The 19,121-nt window shown below is 43.7% G+C and overlaps 1 protein-coding gene across 6 annotated transcripts in view; it reads right to left on the bottom strand.

Moving 5' to 3' along the window:
• The window catches only part of RFFL (ring finger and FYVE like domain containing E3 ubiquitin protein ligase), a 65,827-nt gene that overhangs the window by 3,347 nt on the left and 43,359 nt on the right, over positions 1–19,121 (bottom strand). For 3 of the 6 annotated variants that reach the window (XM_079135431.1, XM_079135433.1, XM_079135434.1), the window contains 5 exons: positions 12,409–12,596; positions 7,602–8,006; positions 4,027–4,110; positions 2,921–3,131; positions 1,619–1,642 (listed from right to left, as the gene is read on the bottom strand). In XM_079135431.1, coding sequence (XP_078991557.1) covers positions 1,619–1,642; positions 2,921–3,131; positions 4,027–4,110; positions 7,602–8,006; positions 12,409–12,596 — 912 coding nt within the window. Of the gene's footprint in view, positions 1–1,618; positions 1,643–2,920; positions 3,132–4,026; positions 4,111–7,601; positions 8,007–12,408; positions 12,597–19,121 lie in introns of those variants that run through there. The other 3 variants (XM_079135432.1, XM_079135430.1, XM_079135435.1) reach the window with 3 other exon arrangements.

Here is a 19,121-nt window from a genome sequence, read left to right as displayed (position 1 = left end):
ACACACGTCACTTGGTAGATATTCTCTAAATGTCTTGTAATGAATGTCCCCCAAGGGAATCACAGCAGCTCATGCTGACTGAATGTCTAATGTGCCAACAAGGCCCAAAGAGCTTTGCAAATACTAACCCACTCAATCTGCATCACAGAAACTATGAAGCAGATGCACTTATTATTCTCATTTTATAGATAAGGCAACTGAGGCCAAAGTTAAGTGACTGCCCAAGAGCACATGGCTGCTAAATGGTCAAGCCAAGATTCAAACCCAGGTGGGCTGGTCCCTCACTGTTCATCGGCAGTATAGCCTTCTGGATAAATGCTCTGTGGAAGGAGACTATCAAGACAGTATCAACTGCCCTGTGCACAGAGTTCTCAGCAAATGCTAACTGCCTTGTGCCAGTGGTAAGATATGGTAGATATGACCAGTATCCTAATTTAGTAGCAAAAACAAAGAAATCTTCATGTTCAAAACCCCAGCTATCTCTAGAATGTCTTAAACTGTAGCCTAAATTAGGTCATCATAAACAGAGAAGTGGTTTCATACCAGTCACTTCTATCATCAGGCTTCACCATTCCACAGGGGCATTGTCTCAGTCTCTTCTCTAAACAATCATAAAGTCAAGAAAGACCTCCCCCCTAGGAGGTAGGTGGCTATTTACCTCCTCGAGGGGCTGTTGCCCTAACAAATATCTAAACAGGATCACTTTATAGAATTTCAGTTACTTATTACTTTTCTCAGGAGTAACTATAAACTCATCAACTCAGTTGTCAATATTCTCCCAGGGAATGGGAAAAAAAGGCAGGCACCAAGTAGATGAGCCTGGTCTTGTATCATGTGACAGATAAACTCAAGCCTCCAGTTATAGGAAACAGAAAAGTTCAAATTCCTGCCCCATTCTGAGCAAAAGGTCATTTTACTAATTAACAAATTTGGGCAGTCTTCTGAAAAAGCTTTAAAATGTTTTGCAGACCACTACACTACTGAGACTGTTCTCCTGGGAAGGAACTCACAGTCCTATGCCTTGAAGGCTTTCAAAATGATGTAACAGTTTATAATACTCCCTGGATGGTCTGGAGTCCTACAGTATGTCCTGGAGCTATCCCTGTGGTGGACTTCAATACACAGGTGGGTGTACAGCAGCTGAGGTCAGAGATGCACCTGGTGCTCAGAGAGAACTCCATGTGACTCCTTTCCTGCTGGGTCCACAGCAGCTCTGCTACCCAGCCCCATAGATAAACAGCTCCTTCAGTTTGCCACCCTTTCTTTTTCATTGGTACCAGAAGCTGGCACACATCTCAAGTGACTTCCTCAACTACACCAGAACTGAGTGGAAACACGAGGATTAGGAAAAACAAACTGAGCAGGACATGTGGCACAAATGCAGCCCAGAGCTGTGCAGATCAGTATGCCCCTGGGCACACTGCCACTCTGCTTTCTTCCCAGAGGACAGGGGGTGAGAATTTCTAAAGATGCCGAGAAACTCTAAGAGTTTCCACATACCCTGTCCCTGGAAACCCATATGCTCACAATTCTTAAGACTGTCAAAAGGGATCAGGGTTGGAGGAGGACAGAATTGGTAGGAATCTAAGCCCATTCCCAAAAAGTAACAACTACATACCGTTTTGGTCCTCAGCACCACACACTGAAAAGGAAAGAGAAAGTTATCTAAATATGTGATGGTGTGATGGCACAAGGAAAGTCGCCCACCACCCTGATGTCATCTCTGAACTCCGGTCACTTCCCTGCTGGGAACCGGCCTTTTCAGAAGTCTGCACAGACACTTGCCCTCCTCCCTCACTACATGTGCAGAACTCCCACAGAGCTCCTGCTGGTGCATTTACTCTACTCTTGGAAGATGTTCCTCCACTGGTCGGTCTGCAGGAGCAAAACTGCCCACCCGAATGACACTCTAAACCACACCATATCCTTTCCTCTTTGAAATCAGCATTCAAGTTAAAAAAAAAAAAAAAAAAATTAATGAGGAATCTGGCTGTTTGTCAGTCATGGGTTCTAGATAAAGTTCTCACATGCAGTTAATATTCCACTCCCCAGGTCCCTGCAACTCTGAGGAGACTTGAGATGATCTTGGAGGGAACTCAGACTTCACATCAGTAGGTCTTAGTCTGCAACCAGGAGAATACTTGGATGTCCCCTAACTCTGATGAACTTGTGCTATTCAATTTATTAGAAGAGAGCCTAAAACCTGACTTCAACCACTGTTATGCAAGGAATCAAAATAAAGCTCTGTAGGAACTGTATCAGCTGGGAATGGGAAGAAAAGTGAGGATTTGGTAGTAAAATAATTTTGGGAAATGCTGACTTCAAAACAACCAAACACCTTTCTCTTCTGTAGGACTTCTCTACATTTCGTAAAAATAAATAAATAAATAAATAAAGTACCTATCATGAAATCAGTGTAGTATTAAATATTTTTCCCAGACTCAACCACAGACTAAGATATTGTGCTGGATAACTCCTGAAAATGGTATGTCAAATGTTTTGAGAGATGAACAATTGGATAAGCCCAAGTGCTGGCAGAACACATATGTTCTCCCACTGTGGTTTCTGAGATTCGCTTTCTAATCTACCAACTGTTTACATGTTGCTGGCGGTAGGGTAAGTATGGAGGCAGTGGCATACAGCAGGAAAGGCATGGGCTTAGACCAGAAAACCCTCAGTTCAAACCTCAGCTCCACAATAAAAGGGTGATGCTCAAGTTGCTGAGGATGAAATAAGTGTGTACAATGTGAACTAAGTCTCGGCAGTTTACCACAAGTAACAGCTATTATTAGATGGTACAAATATAAGTGGCCTTCCTCCTCAGCTTAAAAGCATGGAACTAAGGTCAATGCCATCATGTTTTGGGGTGACAGCAAACACTCCAGAGCTCTGCGTCACTGCCACCCAAAGAGTCCCTCACCCAGGTGCTGGAGTCCTTTCTGATCCTTGTACAGCCGTGTCACTCGCTCCATCAGCTCCCACTTCTCACAACAGCCCTTGTAGTTGACGAAGTTGCGAGCCAGGATCTCTTTCAGCTGCCGCACCGTCAAGCCTTCAATGTCCTCCAGGTGGGTCAGATCAGACAGAGAGGCCCTCCGGCCTGGGACAAAGCTATCCTCAGAGTCAATGGACTGCAATGGCAAAGATGGGATTGGGGGAGGGAGGGTTGTTCAGTTCTTACCTCCTGAGTGCTTTTCTTCAAGGACCCCAGAGCACTCATTCATCACACTGCATTTTGAACTTCAAGAAGAGTAGAAACAACAGAGACAAAGGAATACCTGGCATGGTGCTTTGCACTGCAAACTAGACTACAATTTCTTTCTGACTCACAGTTTTGTGCTCAGGTGCAAACAGCCACAAACCAACCCATCAGTGTAACGTATACAAGGAGCACTGGTTTGAGCCAGATGGCCCTAATTCTGAATCCAGACTCCTCCACTGTCTAAATACTAAATAAATCCTGGCAAGTTGCTTCTCTCTCTGGACCTGTTTGCCCCTCCACAAAGGAGAGAAAACAGTGCTACCACACAAGGTTCCTATGAAGATCAAATGTGGCAGCACATGCAACCACTAAGCATGGTGTTTGCCTGTCTCTCTGCCTGGGAGAGTACTGCTTGCCTCTGGAAGAGGCTCCACACACATCCTTGATTAGTTACCTGGCCCTGATAGCTATGCTTTCTGGATTGGCCTCAGCCTGGCTGAGGACAGAACTCCTCCTTACTGACCTCCTTCTCCAGACAATGTCTACTATATGAGAACACCAAAGAAAAGAACAAGGTTTTTACAGTAACACCCAGAGTCCCGTTTCCAATGTGACTTCACCCCTGCTTACTCACACAGACAGCACCAAAGGTTCACATGGAATGCTAGCACAAAACTCTCCCAAGAACAAAACCTCAGGACTATCATATCATAGAATGGTTTCTTCTCTCTCCACCTCGGAGTCTGCTAAGAGGATCCTAAGAGCATCCTAAGAAAACCAGTGAAAGAGCAAGGCAAAGGCGCAGACCGGAAAAGAGGCCCCACCTGGGTCTCATCCTCGGTAGGTGCTCTGGCTGTGCTCTCCAGGTAGACAGGCTCCTCTTGGTCCTGAGACACATGGCCATTGGCCTGTGGGAAGAGAAACGTGCCATCACATCCACAGAGATGTCCAGGAAACTTGCATAGCATGAGACTCTTTCCAGTTCACAAACGTCCAGTATGTATTCCCATCTCCCCCAGAAACCAAATTTCCCAAAACAGTGTCACAGATGCCTGCTCTCTATAACAACTTTGTCAGGCAGAAAAACCAATACAGATTTCAGTAGACACACAGCTGCCCTCCAGAACAAGAATGTGTTAGTGAATTCTGCCCACAACCAGGATGGCAGTGGCCACCACTCTCAGTTTACTGTCAGCCTGAACACGATCACTGTGTTCATCCCACTGCTGGACTGCTCTTTTCCTACCACCAAGTTTGCTCTGGACACTGATCCAACGTTGCCCTCTCCACAACTTTCACCCAATGCCCATGGTTTGCCCCTCAGAACAATGGCCAATGTTTTTCCAAACAGATCATACTATCTCCTCCTCCTTCACACTGCATCTCCCCTGGCTTCCTCAAGGAACCCTGAGGGAACAGTCTCTAGACCCTCACCACCCTAGTCCTTCACTCCCTCCTGGTCACTGTTCTCACATCTTAGAAATGTGCTCCAAACAGCAGGGCACACTAAGAGCTGTCTCAAAACCTGTTCAAACATTGTTTTAATGCATCTATGAATCCACAGACCTATGATTCCAGAAGACAAATGCCTAGGCTTGCAGAGTTTCATTTTGCTCAGAATTCTAGCTTCCCAAAAGGAGTCTCCTGGGTGCTTCTTTAGAGGGCTTTGCCAAAGCGTAGTCAGAACTCTGAGCTTTCCATTCCATCACCATTTTTACCACAAATTCCTGACTAGATCCTCTTCACTCCCTGCTCCTTCCAGGCAAAGGGTCTGATATGAGCTTAGGGCCTTTCAACCATACCATCAGAACACCAGCAAAGGGATAACCTGGGAAACCAACGTCACCCAGTGGCCTTGTCACTCATCAAGAGGCAAACTACAGTGGAAATGAATAAATGAAAACAAAGACAATATGCCAGGTGATGACAACATACACATGTACAGGGATAGATCCCAAACACAGCTTCATCTCCAGTTTCTTAGTGGTGCCCACTGTTCTCATGAGTTTTTCAGAGTCTAGCCTGTTTCTCTGTGGAAAGCTTCTCTACATCCTTTGTTTCCTAGAAAGAGAAACTAGACCTCATGTCACAAAGCATGCTCCTGTCTTGCCAGTTTGCCCACTGGCTAAATCAAAATCCACAACTAGTATCTGACTGTTTATTGCAGACATTTCCTTCCCTAGCAACTGTCACTAGGGCACTAAATGTAAAGTACAGAACCCTGGTGGAGCATATAATATGAGAAGATTTGCATTCTGGGCAGAGCTCACTTGTAGACTCAATAGGTAGCCTTGCACAGGTTGCCTAACTTGGCCAGGCCTGTTTGTTCTGTTTACTAAATGTAAAATGTAGATCTCATCAGGACAGGGGAAGAGAGCTGACAATAAGTTCCTGTGGAAAAGTACCCAATAACATCTAGTATGCAGTGTGACCTGTGGGTGCCATCTGGAAATTTCTGATTAATGATAAAAAAAGTCTTATAATCATTCATTTAAAAACCCACTGCTAAGCAACTCAGCAAGACCCTGTCTCTAAATAAAATACAAAGAAGGGCTGGGGATATGGCTCAGTGGTTGAGTGCCCCTGAGTTCAATCCCCAGTACCTTAAAAAAAATTTTTTTTTAAATAAAAATCCATCTGAAGCTGGTCTCAGTTGTGCACACCTATAATTCCAGCCACTCAGGACACTAAGGCAGGAGGATCACAAGTTCAAATCCAGTCAGCAACTCAGTGAGGACCTAAGCAACTTAGCAAGACCCTGTCTCAAAATAAAAAATAAAAAGAGTTGGAGGGACTGGGGGGATAGCTCAGCTGGTAGAGTGCTTGCCTTGCAAGCACAAGGCCCTGAGTTCGATCCCTAGTACCGCAAAAAAAAAAAAAAAAAAAAAAGAGTTGGAGATGTGGCTCAGTGACTAAGCAATCCTGGGTTCAAATCCCCAGGACCCTACCACCGAAAGAAGAAGAAAAAAAAAAAAAAAAAAAAAAATACCACCTGAAGGTTCTGTAGAAAAAAAAATAATTCCTCAAGTTCCTCTCCTTATTTCCCTTAAACAGACAGAAGTGCTCCAAAAACTGAGCATAAAGAGGAACATATATTGCAAGAGATGAAACCTGTCCAGCAGACCAAGAGTCAGAGCTTTGGAAAGAGTTGAAGTCCAGCTGGGGAGAAAAACATGCTCAAGCCAACCAGAGTGTTAAATGATTTTACTGCAGTTAACTTTATGCCTGCATTGGCCTTTATGCCTCAGTGCCTGTCAAGAGCTGAATCAGGGTGCCAGTACTGGCAAATGAGGTGACAGAAAAAAAGAGGCAAGCCACGTCACATGTGAAAAAGGATAACACTAGCACTATACCAGCCCTGAGTAGCTCAAAGCTCTTTAGATATGGTATCACACCACTCAAGCATTCCTCATCTCAGCAGTATCAAAACGGACCTGGGATTGCTGATCTCGTTTCACTGTTCCATTTGCCCATGATGACCAAGGAGTCAGGAACAAAAGTAGATGTGGGACTGGGTGACACCTCAGTGATAAAGTGCATGCTTAGCAAGCACAAGACCCTGGGTTCAATACCCAGCAACCCCCAGCCAAAAAAAGGGATGTGGAAACCAGATCTTACAGGTTCTGATCCCCCACTGCCCAAGCCATATAGACATCAGGATCACTAAAGCCTTTGGTAGATCTGTGTGACACCATTGCTCCCGACACTAGGATTAATTAAGTCCACTGGCCTCCCTAGAATCCAAGAGCTGGTCTACCCTCCCTCTTTCAGGGGTTGGTTGAGGACAGATGTTACTCATTTCTGTACTCTCCATGCCCAGCTCACAGTTCTGTCAATGTGCTACCCTTAGCTTACCATTTCCAGTCCATGGGGATAAGGACACCACAGTATATAATACAACAGCCTGCCAACCACTGCCACTCCACAGTGACCAGGAGAGCAGCAGGGAAACTCCCCACTCCCTCCTCAGAGTCCTTTTCTCTATATCTGTATGCCTCGTGTTGGTTACCAAGGAACGAGTTCCCAGTCTGGCTACAGAAGACCAGACAAAAGTAAATGGGAAGGCAAATATGAATAGAACTAAACTTGCAGAGTTCATGGTAAGCTGATAAGTTTCCTCAAAATATTTGTGGAACAATGATTTTTTTTAAAAAAAGTCTGACCAGGATAATATGTATTGAAAACAAAAACCATGAAATATGGTGCCATACATCTCATCTCCGAAGAAAGTGAAAATATTGAGTCTGGGGTCCAGAAAACACTTCCTGCATTAGTAGGCAGAAAGGCCTCATGTCAACAAAACAATTCACCTCACATCCCAAGCGTACAAAATGGGTGGGAGATGGGAATGCATCCCAGGGGCAGCACAGATGTGCAGGGACCATACATGAACTCATACCTGCTGGCTTTCCTGAGCAGGAGGAACAGAGGTGGCTTGTGCAGGTGAAGAAGGGAGGCTGGGTGAGGTAGGAGGTACTGTGCTGGCATGAGGCTGGGTCAGGAAGGCCTGTTGCTCGGGAAGGTCCTGGGACAAGGTGGGGGCATGAGTCCTGTCCTCCTCAGAGATTACAGGCTGCTGACCAAGCACCAAGAATACCAGTTCTTCTTTCTCCCGGCACATTTCAGTAGAGATGTCATGGAGGCTGAGGTAGTCCCTCAGGTCTTTCACCTTCATCTTCATGAGCTCCTCCCGCTGAAAGGCTGTGGCTCGGAACCGTTGGCAGAGAAGGCAAAGGCGGGGCCCATTCCCCTCCTGGCTTGAACAGGTCATGCAGAAATTTTTCTTACAGTCCAAACAGGTCTGCTGCTTAGAGCAAGAAGCAGAGGAAAATGTGTCAGCTTGAGAAAACAAGACAGAGTGGGATGAGTACTTCAGAGCTGCTACACCTGGCAGGACCCCCTCAAGTCACCCTGTTACTAAGCTGTCTCCTATATCCAAGGGTACAAGCTACTTTGCAGACCCCAGATGAAAATCCACTCTGAAGTGGCAGATCTCCTACATGCATCTATGTATCCATGTACAGGATACTTGACATTTATAATTTTATCTAATGCTTCTTAATTAGTTTTAATGACGGGGTACCTAATGTTATTAATTAAGATTACCACCTTTGGAACCTCCTTCTCCCATTTTTCATGGTATCATCTTGGGTGTATAACTTAGCCTCTCTGGCACTCAGTTTCCATATCTGTAAAATGGGGTAATAACAGTACTTATTGCATTTAAGTATATCTGACATGTAGTGAGTCCTCAATAAGTGCTAGTGATTTTAATTATTATTTCTAGGAAATACTGGCTAATTATAAGAGCCAGAATTCAAGTCCTAAACTGTCATTCTTTCTGCTTTATTGCTAAAGAAAGTAAATGTGTGAAAGTCAAGGTGGCAGGTGTTGCTACTATTGATCAGTATTAATTAAATTTATGGAGGTGTTACTGTGCTAGAGCAATACCTAGCGTGTCATTTAATTCTCAAAGCACCCTGCAAAGTAGGTATCAAGGTTCTTTCCTGATTCACAAAGCAACAAGAAGGGAGACAGAGTATTCTGTTCAAGGTTAGGCAACAAAGGCAGAGCCAAGGTGCACACTTGAGGTCTGAGTCCAATGCCCATGATCGTGCTCCTCCTACCCTGCCATGCTGACACACTCAGTACCAACCAAACAGCGGTACTGAGTCACGAGCCTGGCTTCCACCTCCAAACTCCCAAGGCAGCACTCCATCCAGAGGCTGGTGCCAGCTTCCCCTAATCCAGCAAGGCCACTCAGAATGCTGGGAGGTAGGTGGTATATAAGGTCATTTCCAAGACAAATATTTAGACACAGTGAGAGGCCCCAGACACTAGGGCACTCTCCTTTGTGAAAGCACAGAGTGTCTTGGCAACAGCACCTGATAGACAAGCTGGCACTGCCTGGCAGCAGCTCCTCCCACAACTCAGACAGCACGCCAGAGTTTGCTTGACCCCCAGGAAGCAAAGCCGTGCTGCTCATGCTGCAGGCTGTGCCGGCACAGTGACACCTGGCTGAGCTCAGTTCCAGCCAAGGGCAGGTCACCCTTCTAGGAGAGGAAATTCCCAAGCACCCTGGGATTGTCCTCTTGGGCACCCTCACTGATCCTCTAAAGAAGTTAAACACTTTCATACTGTGATGACTTAAGAATTAACCTGCATCTTTCTGCTTCCTCTTTTCTAAATATAGAAAGCTGTTCAAGCCATATAAGAATGCCCAAGAGACTTAAGAATCTCACAGTCAAGGTCATAGGAACCTTCCATGGGGCTGAAGTGAGTCTACATAGTTAAGGCAAGTGCACCGAGTGTTTGTGTAAGCATCATCTCTACTCTAAAGGGAAAAGGACATGTTTATCATCCAGTTCTAGCTATTAAGACTTAGAAGGTATTGCAAAGAGACACACAGTTATAACCAGAAGATGAACTACAGCGAGTGGCAGAAAAGGACACATGGCCATGCTAACACCATAATGGTTCCAGGACCAGCAGTTGCATAGGTGGGAAATGGATGTTTTGGAGTATTTGGGGCTCATTCATATCTAAAACTTTCCCATGGGGAAATGGAACATTTAGGATGACTAGTAGTGAAATGAAGAGGCTTCAATGTCCTAAAGCTGTTGTGGTTCTAGCATGGAATATTACTTAAATCATGCAGTTCAACAGGCTCTAGCTTGACACAATTATAAAGCCTGCATGACTCAATCAGCCAAATCCAGAGAACTCTATTCTTCAAATGTGCTTGTTGAATGAAAGATCAAAATGGAAGGACAGCAACTGGGCTTCTGTGTATCAGTGCCCACCAGGGACTCTGAAGTAAGCCAACATCTGCTCAATACCCTAAAGGACTAAGTAGGATAGCACTAGAGGCTGAACTCCCAGAGTATGGTGGCAGAGAGAGCAAAGAAAGGAAAAAAACTGTCAACCAATGTGGGCAGAAGACTAAATTCTAGTAAACGCTTCAAATCAATCAAGTAACAAGGTAGCGTGAAAGATGAATGAGGGACAGTGAAACACCCAGAGTACACTTGGACACCCAGTATCAAGAGCTAGCAGTGGCACTTCAGGCAGGTACTGCTCTTCAGGGAAACAAGTAGGGTACTTTGCTTTCTTGTCTTCACCAATCCCCTTCCATCCACTACCCCCTCGTCTGTGTTCCCTGGCACTGGTCAGGCCCAGTTTTTCACTTTACCAGTATAAGGACCATTGGGACATTATGTGAGATAATTCATATAAACCTTAGCATAAGGTGGACACTCACAAAAAAGATAACAGTCACCTTTCATTCTCTTTCCCTTCTGCCTCATCTCAGTTCTTCCCAACCTAAGAACCACTCCCCTTTCCAACCTTAACCTTGAACCTGAATACCATTCCCATGCTTCCAAGCACAATTTTCCCCTCCTCTTCAAAACAGTACAACTAAAGAGGCCCCAGCCAAAACACAATCCAAAATTTCTAGGGCCACTGCTAACTAAAAGCAAGTGTTATATGCTGATGGGATATTTGGCTTATGGAAAAATTATAGCCTGCCACTTCTCTCAGAGATTGGAAACTTGGGAATGCACAAAGCACAGCTAAATTATATTTTCTTAAGAAGTCCTACATGTTATCTATACTTTGCACCCAACAGGCATGCAGAAAAAACTGACCATAATGAAAAAAAAAAAAAGACACTAGGATCCATGTAATCATTGCAATTCAACCACTTCTAGAAAAGACATTTTAAAAGCCTCTGGCTATTAAATGCCAAGCCCTTAAGATAAGAATGCTGATCCACTTAAGCATGAAATTACAAATGAAAAATTACTGTAGGAGAAAACATCCTTACTATCCACAAAATTCATTGTGGATTGCACAAAATTAATTTGTACTTTTGTAGCAAGAAAAATATTTTACCAATAACCATCTTTCACTATCCAAATTGGGATTCATCTCCCCCCTCAAAGTTTTTTGTCATGGTGGCTTTTCTCTGGTCTCATTGTATGGTATGTGCTGCCCCAACCTCCCTGTCCAACTGCAAGCTCCCTGGTGAGCAGGGATGGCCTCCCTTAGTCTGTCTCCCTAGCCTGGGTCTGTCACTTGTCATCATCAACTCGACATGTCAAATGTCTCCTGGGAAGGAGCTTTGGAATCCAGGACCTGAGTTTGAATTAGCTCTGCTACTTAATAGTCATTGTAATCTTGAGCACTGGCTAAATAAAGAAAAAAAGAGGTGTTTTTTTTTTTTTTTGTCTCGTATGCTATTTTTCAGGAAGTTGACGTGTACAGTTTTAATATTTTGAACTGTAAGCCTTAGTTTATTTATCATATATAAAATGAGATTTGGTGGACTCTAAAACCTATGTAGTTATTACTGTGAAGATTAAATGAAAACATCAATCTAAATTAAAAAACACTTAAGAAACCTAAATGGAATTAAAAATCTAAATCTTAAAACTGACTCTTACACAGAGTAGGTGGTTTGAAAGTAGTATTTCCTCTCAATTTCCCATTACTACTATTTTAACCTCATATCCTATCACCCTCCCTGGGCAGGAAAACCTCTCATTCTGCAGAAGAAACAACGTGCTACCACTGGGCACTGGCAAAGGGAGAGCCCACGCCCACACTCACACCTTCACACAGCCAATGATTCTACTTCCTGCTCACTGATCTGGGAAGCACAGCTCCCAGTGTTTCAAAAGAAATCTGCTACAGCAAACAAGCTCCAGCCTCTGTCTACTATGGTCTGGATGCAGCTGAGACATCCTTGGTATTGCCTTTGATTTAAAAAACAAGTTAACCTGCAGTCAGGCCTTGTATGATGGCAGCTAATGGAGGAAACAACACTAGTGCTTGTTTTGTCCCAAGCATCATATCATGCTGGGGCTTCTTCAAGCTTATTTTATTCTCACAACACTAGGACATGGCTACTACTGTCATCCCCACTTCACAGAAGGTGAAAATGAATCTCAAGAGATGTTAAGTCATACAGTAGTAATTGAAAAAGATGGTATCTGAATTCAAGTCAACTGGTTCCAAAACTATGCCGAGATGCTTAGCTTTCACTTGAATAGTTATTTTTGAATACCCTTGAGAAAGGGATGGGCCAGGGTCCCTAGCACTGCACAGGTAGAGGTCAGGTGGCATGCATTCACAGCAGGACTAACAGGCTTGCTTGTGGTTCTAAGACTGTGAGCAGAGCAGGCTGAGAAGGCAGCACTCACCTTCCTGTCTGTGTTTGCGAAGTTGGCTCCACAGGCCTTGCAGCTTGGTTCTAAGCCTGTTGGGGAAGGGAAGGAGCTGTACCCAGGGTTGGAATAGGCTTGTGTCCTGGCTCCAGGGGCTGGTGGGACCTCCTCAGGCTGTCCATCCAGGCAGAACCAGTTGCAGCAGGTTGCCCACATGATAAAATCTGGTACAAAGAGGAAGGGAGGAAAGGTCCAAGTTAAGACACATCAGTACTGCAGATTCCATCCCCAAAGCTCAGGTAAGGAGGGATGCTGGAATCACACCTGCCGAGTAGAAGAGAGAATGTGTTTTCAGGGCCCACGGATTTCTTTTTCCTTTTCTGGTACCAGGAATTAAACCCAGGCATGCTTAATCACTGAGCTACATCACAGCACTTTTTATTTTTCTTATTTGGAGACAGGGTTTCACTGATGCTCAGAGCCTCACTAGGTTGCTGAGGTTGATCTTGAACTTGTGATCCTCCTGCCTCAGCCTCCCAGGTAAGTGGGATTACAGGTGTGCCACCACACTCAGCTCTACTATTAATTCTTACTATATAGATGAGGCAACAGCATAGTGGCACACACCTCTAGTCCCAGCTCCTTGGGAGACTGAGGGAGGAAGGACGGCTTGAGCCCAGGAGTTTGAAAACAGCCTGAGAAACAAAGCAAAATGCTGTCTCAAAAAAACACTAGACACAGTGGCACATACCTGTAATCTCAACAGCTTGGGAAGCTGAGGAAGGAGGATCATAAATTCAAAGCCAGCCTCAGCAACTTCACAAGGCCCTAAGCAATTTAGTGAGACCCTGTCTTCTCCTTAAAAAAAAAAAAAAAAGGGGGGCGGGGGGATGCTGGGGATGTGGCTCAGTGGCTTTCAATCCCTGGTACCAAAACAAAGAAAATGAAAAAATACATAGATAAAGCAACTCAGGCTCAAAGAATAAAATACAGACAGCTAATACAGAGCTAATCTGTAGAGTTGAGAGTCTGAAAACCTGAGTTTCAGACTAAACCTCAGGTCCTCTTCCATATGCCACGTTGTCCTTTCATTTCCCCTCGCCAGCCTGTGAAACCAATTACTCTTACATATGTACCCCTAATTCTGGATAAACTTCGAGGACAGCACTTATAATAGTTTCTTACACAGATCATTTATTTTCTATTCTTACGCCATAAATTCCTTGAGGGCAAGGACTATTTCTCATTCCCGTCTGTACTGTGCCCTACCAGCACTGTGCCTACAGCAGATGTTCAATGAATGTTTGCTTCCTTGCTGAATCAGTGCCTCTGTGGATTTAAGAAATTTTAGATTATTGTTCCTGGTTTACACATCAAATACTGATATTGGGGGCAAGGGTACTGATGACTTTTATGATCAGAAAGAGAATCCAAACTCTCAAATATCAGAATAAGCTATAAAGATACTAAAGAGCCCACGAAAATACTAAGCATTGCTGTGATCTATGGGTGTTTTCCACAGCAGAGGAAGACAGCCATTATGGACATTCTGAGCCTAAACTCTGTGCTTACAGAGATAATAAATGAAACATTTAGCATCATTATTCAATAATTAGTTCACACAAAAGAATGGTACTTTCTGCTCTGTTGTCTGACTCACAGTTTTAACAAAGGCACTTTCATAGTTCAAAGACATGATAAGCTGGAAGGAACCAAGAGGCCACCCCTTGGTGGATTTGTAGATGGGGCCAAGCAGAGGAAGTAACCTCTGGGTCCTCCAGGTTAACCTTAGGCCTCAACACAGCTACAATTCGAGTCACTCTCTTTGGCAGATATGTTAACATCTGTGTGTGACCACTTGCCTGTGACCTTGTGAGAAAAGGGAATGTGACAGTCTTACAGTCCCCAGTCAGGTGGCTCAACAAAGACTGTAGAATGAATGAGTTACATACAATATTTAAATCTTCATTAATCACATACTCATTCAACTTCCTGCACATCAAAAACATTTCTCTCAGATTCAGTATTACTTGTCTGAAGATTCTAAGTTCCCAGAAGACAGAGACCTCATCTGCCTTCCTTGCAATTACAAGTTCACAGGGAATAATGAAGCAAAGAGTTCCTCACACTGTGTGTGCCTATGTGTAAATGAGCTCTTTGTTGGCAAGAGGATGAGGACAACAGAGGAGCGAAACCCTCTGAAAAAGGAATTTTGTAATTCTTTAAATCACATGTAGATACACATTGGAGACAGTGTGTAATAAGAACACAGGCTCTGGAATCAGAAGGTCTGGGTCCCAAGCCCTGCTCTACTGCTTATGGGCTATTGTCTTCCCCTAGCAGGCTACACCCTTCCCTAGTTCATGTTTCTCTGGACATTCCACAGGATATAAAGTGCTAAATAAACATTAATTGTTGCTACAATTTATCTGGGAAGGTAAGGTAGAATGTAAACCTTGAGTTTTCACTGTAACTACCTCTTGGCTTTCATGGCTTTGTCCTCTTTGCAGGGGACAAGACTGTAGGTGATTCATTAATTTCTACTAAATGCTCTCCACGTTCACATATGCATGTAACCTTTACTGAAGCCAACCACCTGTTCTTCTCAGTGCTAGATGAGTAAGGTTTAGAACCTAAGCTCAAGAAGTCCATAGCTGGGTCAGGGAACTAAAAACGCAAAACCAAAAACTGAAATTTCAGGGTGGTCAGTGTTTTTTAAGGGAGGCTTGCACAATGTACGGGCGTAAGGATGGGGGACTACAATGATGGAAATGATCAGCTCTATTGGGACAGAGGTCAAGACCAGAAAAGACTTCTCAAGTGAAGTGCCACATCTTGATTGTGGGAGTAGGTAGGAATTACCAGAAATCAGGAATAGAAGGAATTTGCATGGGGGGCGGGGGGGGGGAAGACATGCACTATGTCATTAGTGAAACTACAAAAATGCTTAGTTGGTCAGGGGTAGGAGTAAGGGTGGGTAGGTAGATGAGGGCACACAAATAAACAGGGAAGACCTCATATTCCATGGTAAGGAACCTGGTCTTTACCTTATATGTAATGGGACACAGCTGGAGTCTTCAGGCAGTCAGGTTTGAAGACGTTATTTGCACATAAGAGTGCAAGTGTGGTATTAGTCAGTGTAGAGAACAGATCAGCGAGAAGGTTAGGAGCAGAAAAATGCTCCAGAAATACAGGCAAGATATGAGGATATGGACATAAAAGAAAGACACAGACAGATCTCTGACAGAATTAGCAGAATGTGTCAATTAAGTGAATGAGGTAGGAGGAGGAGAGAAAAAGGAGTCCAGGACAAATCCAAGGGGCTCTTAATTCATAACAAGAAAACTAGAAGGTTTACTTATTGGGATAAGGCTCTCAGGAGGAGGCAACTGCCACGTGTGCAAGACAGCAGGAGTAGGGGCTAAGATGATGAGCTGAGTTGTAAACCAGTGGGCCATGCTAGTGTACACACAGGACCATGAACACTCATCTAGCCTAAACTGGAAGCATGTAAAGCCACAGGGGCAGGAGATGATTAGATCATCTGGATCAGAAGAGAAGAGGGCCTTGAGAAGGGCAATAAGCTGAAAGGCAACCACAGAACAAGGGGAGAAGAATGTTGGGGGAGGGAGAGAACTGGAAGAGTCTTGAGTTTCATAAAGATACAATCAAATGATCCAAAGAACAAAACTCAAGAATGCAAAATGCCCAACAGATGCCCAAGGAGAATGTGAGTATGCTCTTTGCCTGAGCAGTTTAGAAAGGAAGGAAGGTGAAGCCAGGTACAGTGGCACAAACCTGTAATCCCAGACACCTGGGAGACTGAGGCAAGGGATCACAAGCTTGAGGTCAGCCTGGGAAACTTAGCAAAACCTTGCCTCAAAATAAAAATAAAATGGACTAAGGATGCAGCTCACTGATAAAGCACCCCTGCATTCAATCCCCAGGAGCAAAAAGAAAAGAAGCCAACTGATAACCACAAACTGGAAAGCAAATAAGAAGTGAGATTCACAAGATTCTAAAAGTAAATTATTCTTTCAAGAAATTTGATCATGCTGAGTTCAATCCCCAGTACCTCCGCCCAGAAAAGAAACTTGATCATGAGAAGGCAGTAACTAAAAAGGACTGAGGATCACCAAGATAAATGTAGACACATTCATAGACAGAAGAGGAAACCCACAAAGACTAAGAGATCATAGAGGAAGGGAAGCTGGCAATCAATGAGGGGATAAAGGACCAGAAGAAAGAAAAGCAATTAGGTGATTAGACTAAGGGGTAGACTACTCCTGGGCAAGAGAAGGGTCACCTCTTTCACCAAAATGGAGGAGAGAAGTAAAGGGAGATGAAACCAAAAAGAGTTTTATAGCATTAGCACATAAAGGTGAAAGAATGAAATAAAAAAGGAAAGAGGGAATACATTTAGCCACAAGAAGAAAATAAACTCTTTTCGGTGTAGTTCAGTGGTAGAGCACTCTCCGAACAAGCACAAGGCCTGGATTTGATACACACACACACACACACACACACACACACACACACACACACACGAAGAAGCAAGAAGAAAGAGAACACAGAAGAAAGAAGACAAAGATGACGATGATGAAGAAACAAGGAGGAGGAGGAGGAGAAGAAAGAAGAAGAAAGGAGGAAGAGGAGGAAGAGGAGGAGGAGAAGAAAGAAAAAAACATTTCTTCTACATAAGGAATCTACACATTGTAATTTTCCTAGGAAGTCAGAGCTCTGTCACAAAATGAGTAGAACCACTTGGTAAGGCACAAACAGTAGGAAAAAAAAAAAAAAAATGGAAGGTTTTATGTTATTTAAATCCATGTGCTTTAGTAAGCACTTGGGAAGCACCAACTACATGTTAGACATCAGGGGTACAAAAAGCAATTGAACAAAATCTTACCCAAGGGGTCTGGGGGCCCAGAAAGGCACTGGAGCTTCACTAGGCCATCCTGATAGAAGACCTAGGAAAGCTCCTCCTTAGCTGGGGAGTCACGAGAGTCTATTTTTTTCCATATTGTTTTCATTCCCTCTCACCTCAAAGGGCCTCCTTTGAACACAGAAAGAAAAGTTTTCAGAATCCCACCAGTATGTAGAACTATAAGGTATCAAAAAGAAAAAAAAAAAAAAAAGAAAAAAAGTCATCAGCCTGTCCAGATATCTGGCTACTAGGCCCTGTGAGAATACGTGAAACTGATCCCAGAGGTACCATGTTTAGGTGGGTATGTATGTACATGTGGGAAAGGGGGTGACTACAGGAAAGAGGAGGCTGATGTCAAGAGTCGCAGTACTCCAAATACCTCAGATCTGCTCAGTCTAATGGAATAGGTTAACCAAAGTCAGTAGACAAGGCTTTTACTCTTTTTGACAGATATTTGAGTATCAAAAAAGAAACATGTGCTAACATGGTCATAAAAGTACTCTCCTGCCAAATTAAGCTCTAAGCCTAAATGACAACTGCATTCAGGATAATTTCAGGGGACAAGCGGTTGGAATGTAGACAATGCCACGCAAGCTGAACACGTTCTTCTTGGGACTATTCATCCCTCAGCACTAAATAGACAGATATGCACACAGCATCTGATACAGCTAAAGGACTGAAGCAGAGCCAACAGTGAGGTGTGGTAAGTGCTACACTTTGAAAAACTTCACTCTGATCTGCAGACCTCTTCCTGATCTTAAAAGAAAATCAGTATCATGTCTTTATTGAGCGCTTGAAAATTCCTTCCTAAGCTCTCTTCCCCCTCTTCTGAAAAGACGAACTTGGTGATTTAATCCTCAAGAACTGTCTTGGGCTGGGGATACAGTTCAGTTGGTAGAGTGTGTGCCTTGCATGCACAAGGCCCTGGGTTCAATCCCCAGCACCACAAAAAAAAAAAAAAAAAAAGTCTGCTCTCCTGCTGCACTTGTCTGAAAGTTCAAGTTCTCCTCTTCCACTCTGCCTAATGGGAGAATGGTAGCTGTAGGGCCAGAGCCAAGTGTGGGGTGAACAAGAAAAATTTACTATTCCCTGTGGAAGAACCCTGTGTTTAGAGGCAAGATTGGCTAGCTAGTACATGGGGTTTTGAAGGTTTGATAAGTATGCTGGTATTTCTTGGGACACTTAGTCCTGCTAATGGGAAAATTACAGTTAATAACAAGGTAAGATAAATGACATATTGCAGGCAGGTTGGGTGCGGTCATTGTTAGAGGTAAGAGCAGATAATGTGATTTCTTCCTATTTTGTCCCAGTAATCCTGAGTAATTTTAAAAGACTTCTCCACTTCTTCACCTGTCCATGGTCAATAATTTTAAATGGATCAGTGGTTCAGTGGCTGTCACTGGCTTTCCTAAGAAGGGGAGAAGAGAACAGAAGGGTCATGCTGGTTTGCAATGTATTTCCAAACCACCTTTCGAACCACCAAAAACTAAGGCAATAATATCCCCAAGGTTTTCATACATTTTGTTCTGATTTTAATTAGCAACCCTGTGCATAAAGCTGTGACAAAAGGTGTTACACAGATGCAAAGACATCCTGGAACTAACGGATTTACAGTAAACACAGTGTATAAGACTACACCAAAATCCCTAATTAAATGCCCCCAAACCTCAAAAGAAATACTCTTTGACAAGGAAAATCAGAAATGGCTGGATAGCAAGCCTTACAGAATCACCACCAGTTTATTGAGGATGGAACACCATTGTCACAATGTATTTCTGGAATGGTTAAAAGCCTCTATGCTCTAAGTGTATAAAGGAAAGTA

This window comes from Sciurus vulgaris (genome assembly GCF_902686455.1).
Source record: "Sciurus vulgaris genome assembly, chromosome: 3".
Classification (NCBI taxonomy): Eukaryota; Metazoa; Chordata; class Mammalia; order Rodentia; family Sciuridae; genus Sciurus; species Sciurus vulgaris.
The sequence above is the reverse complement of the archived record's forward strand: the minus strand, read 5'-3'. Positions and strand labels throughout refer to the sequence as shown.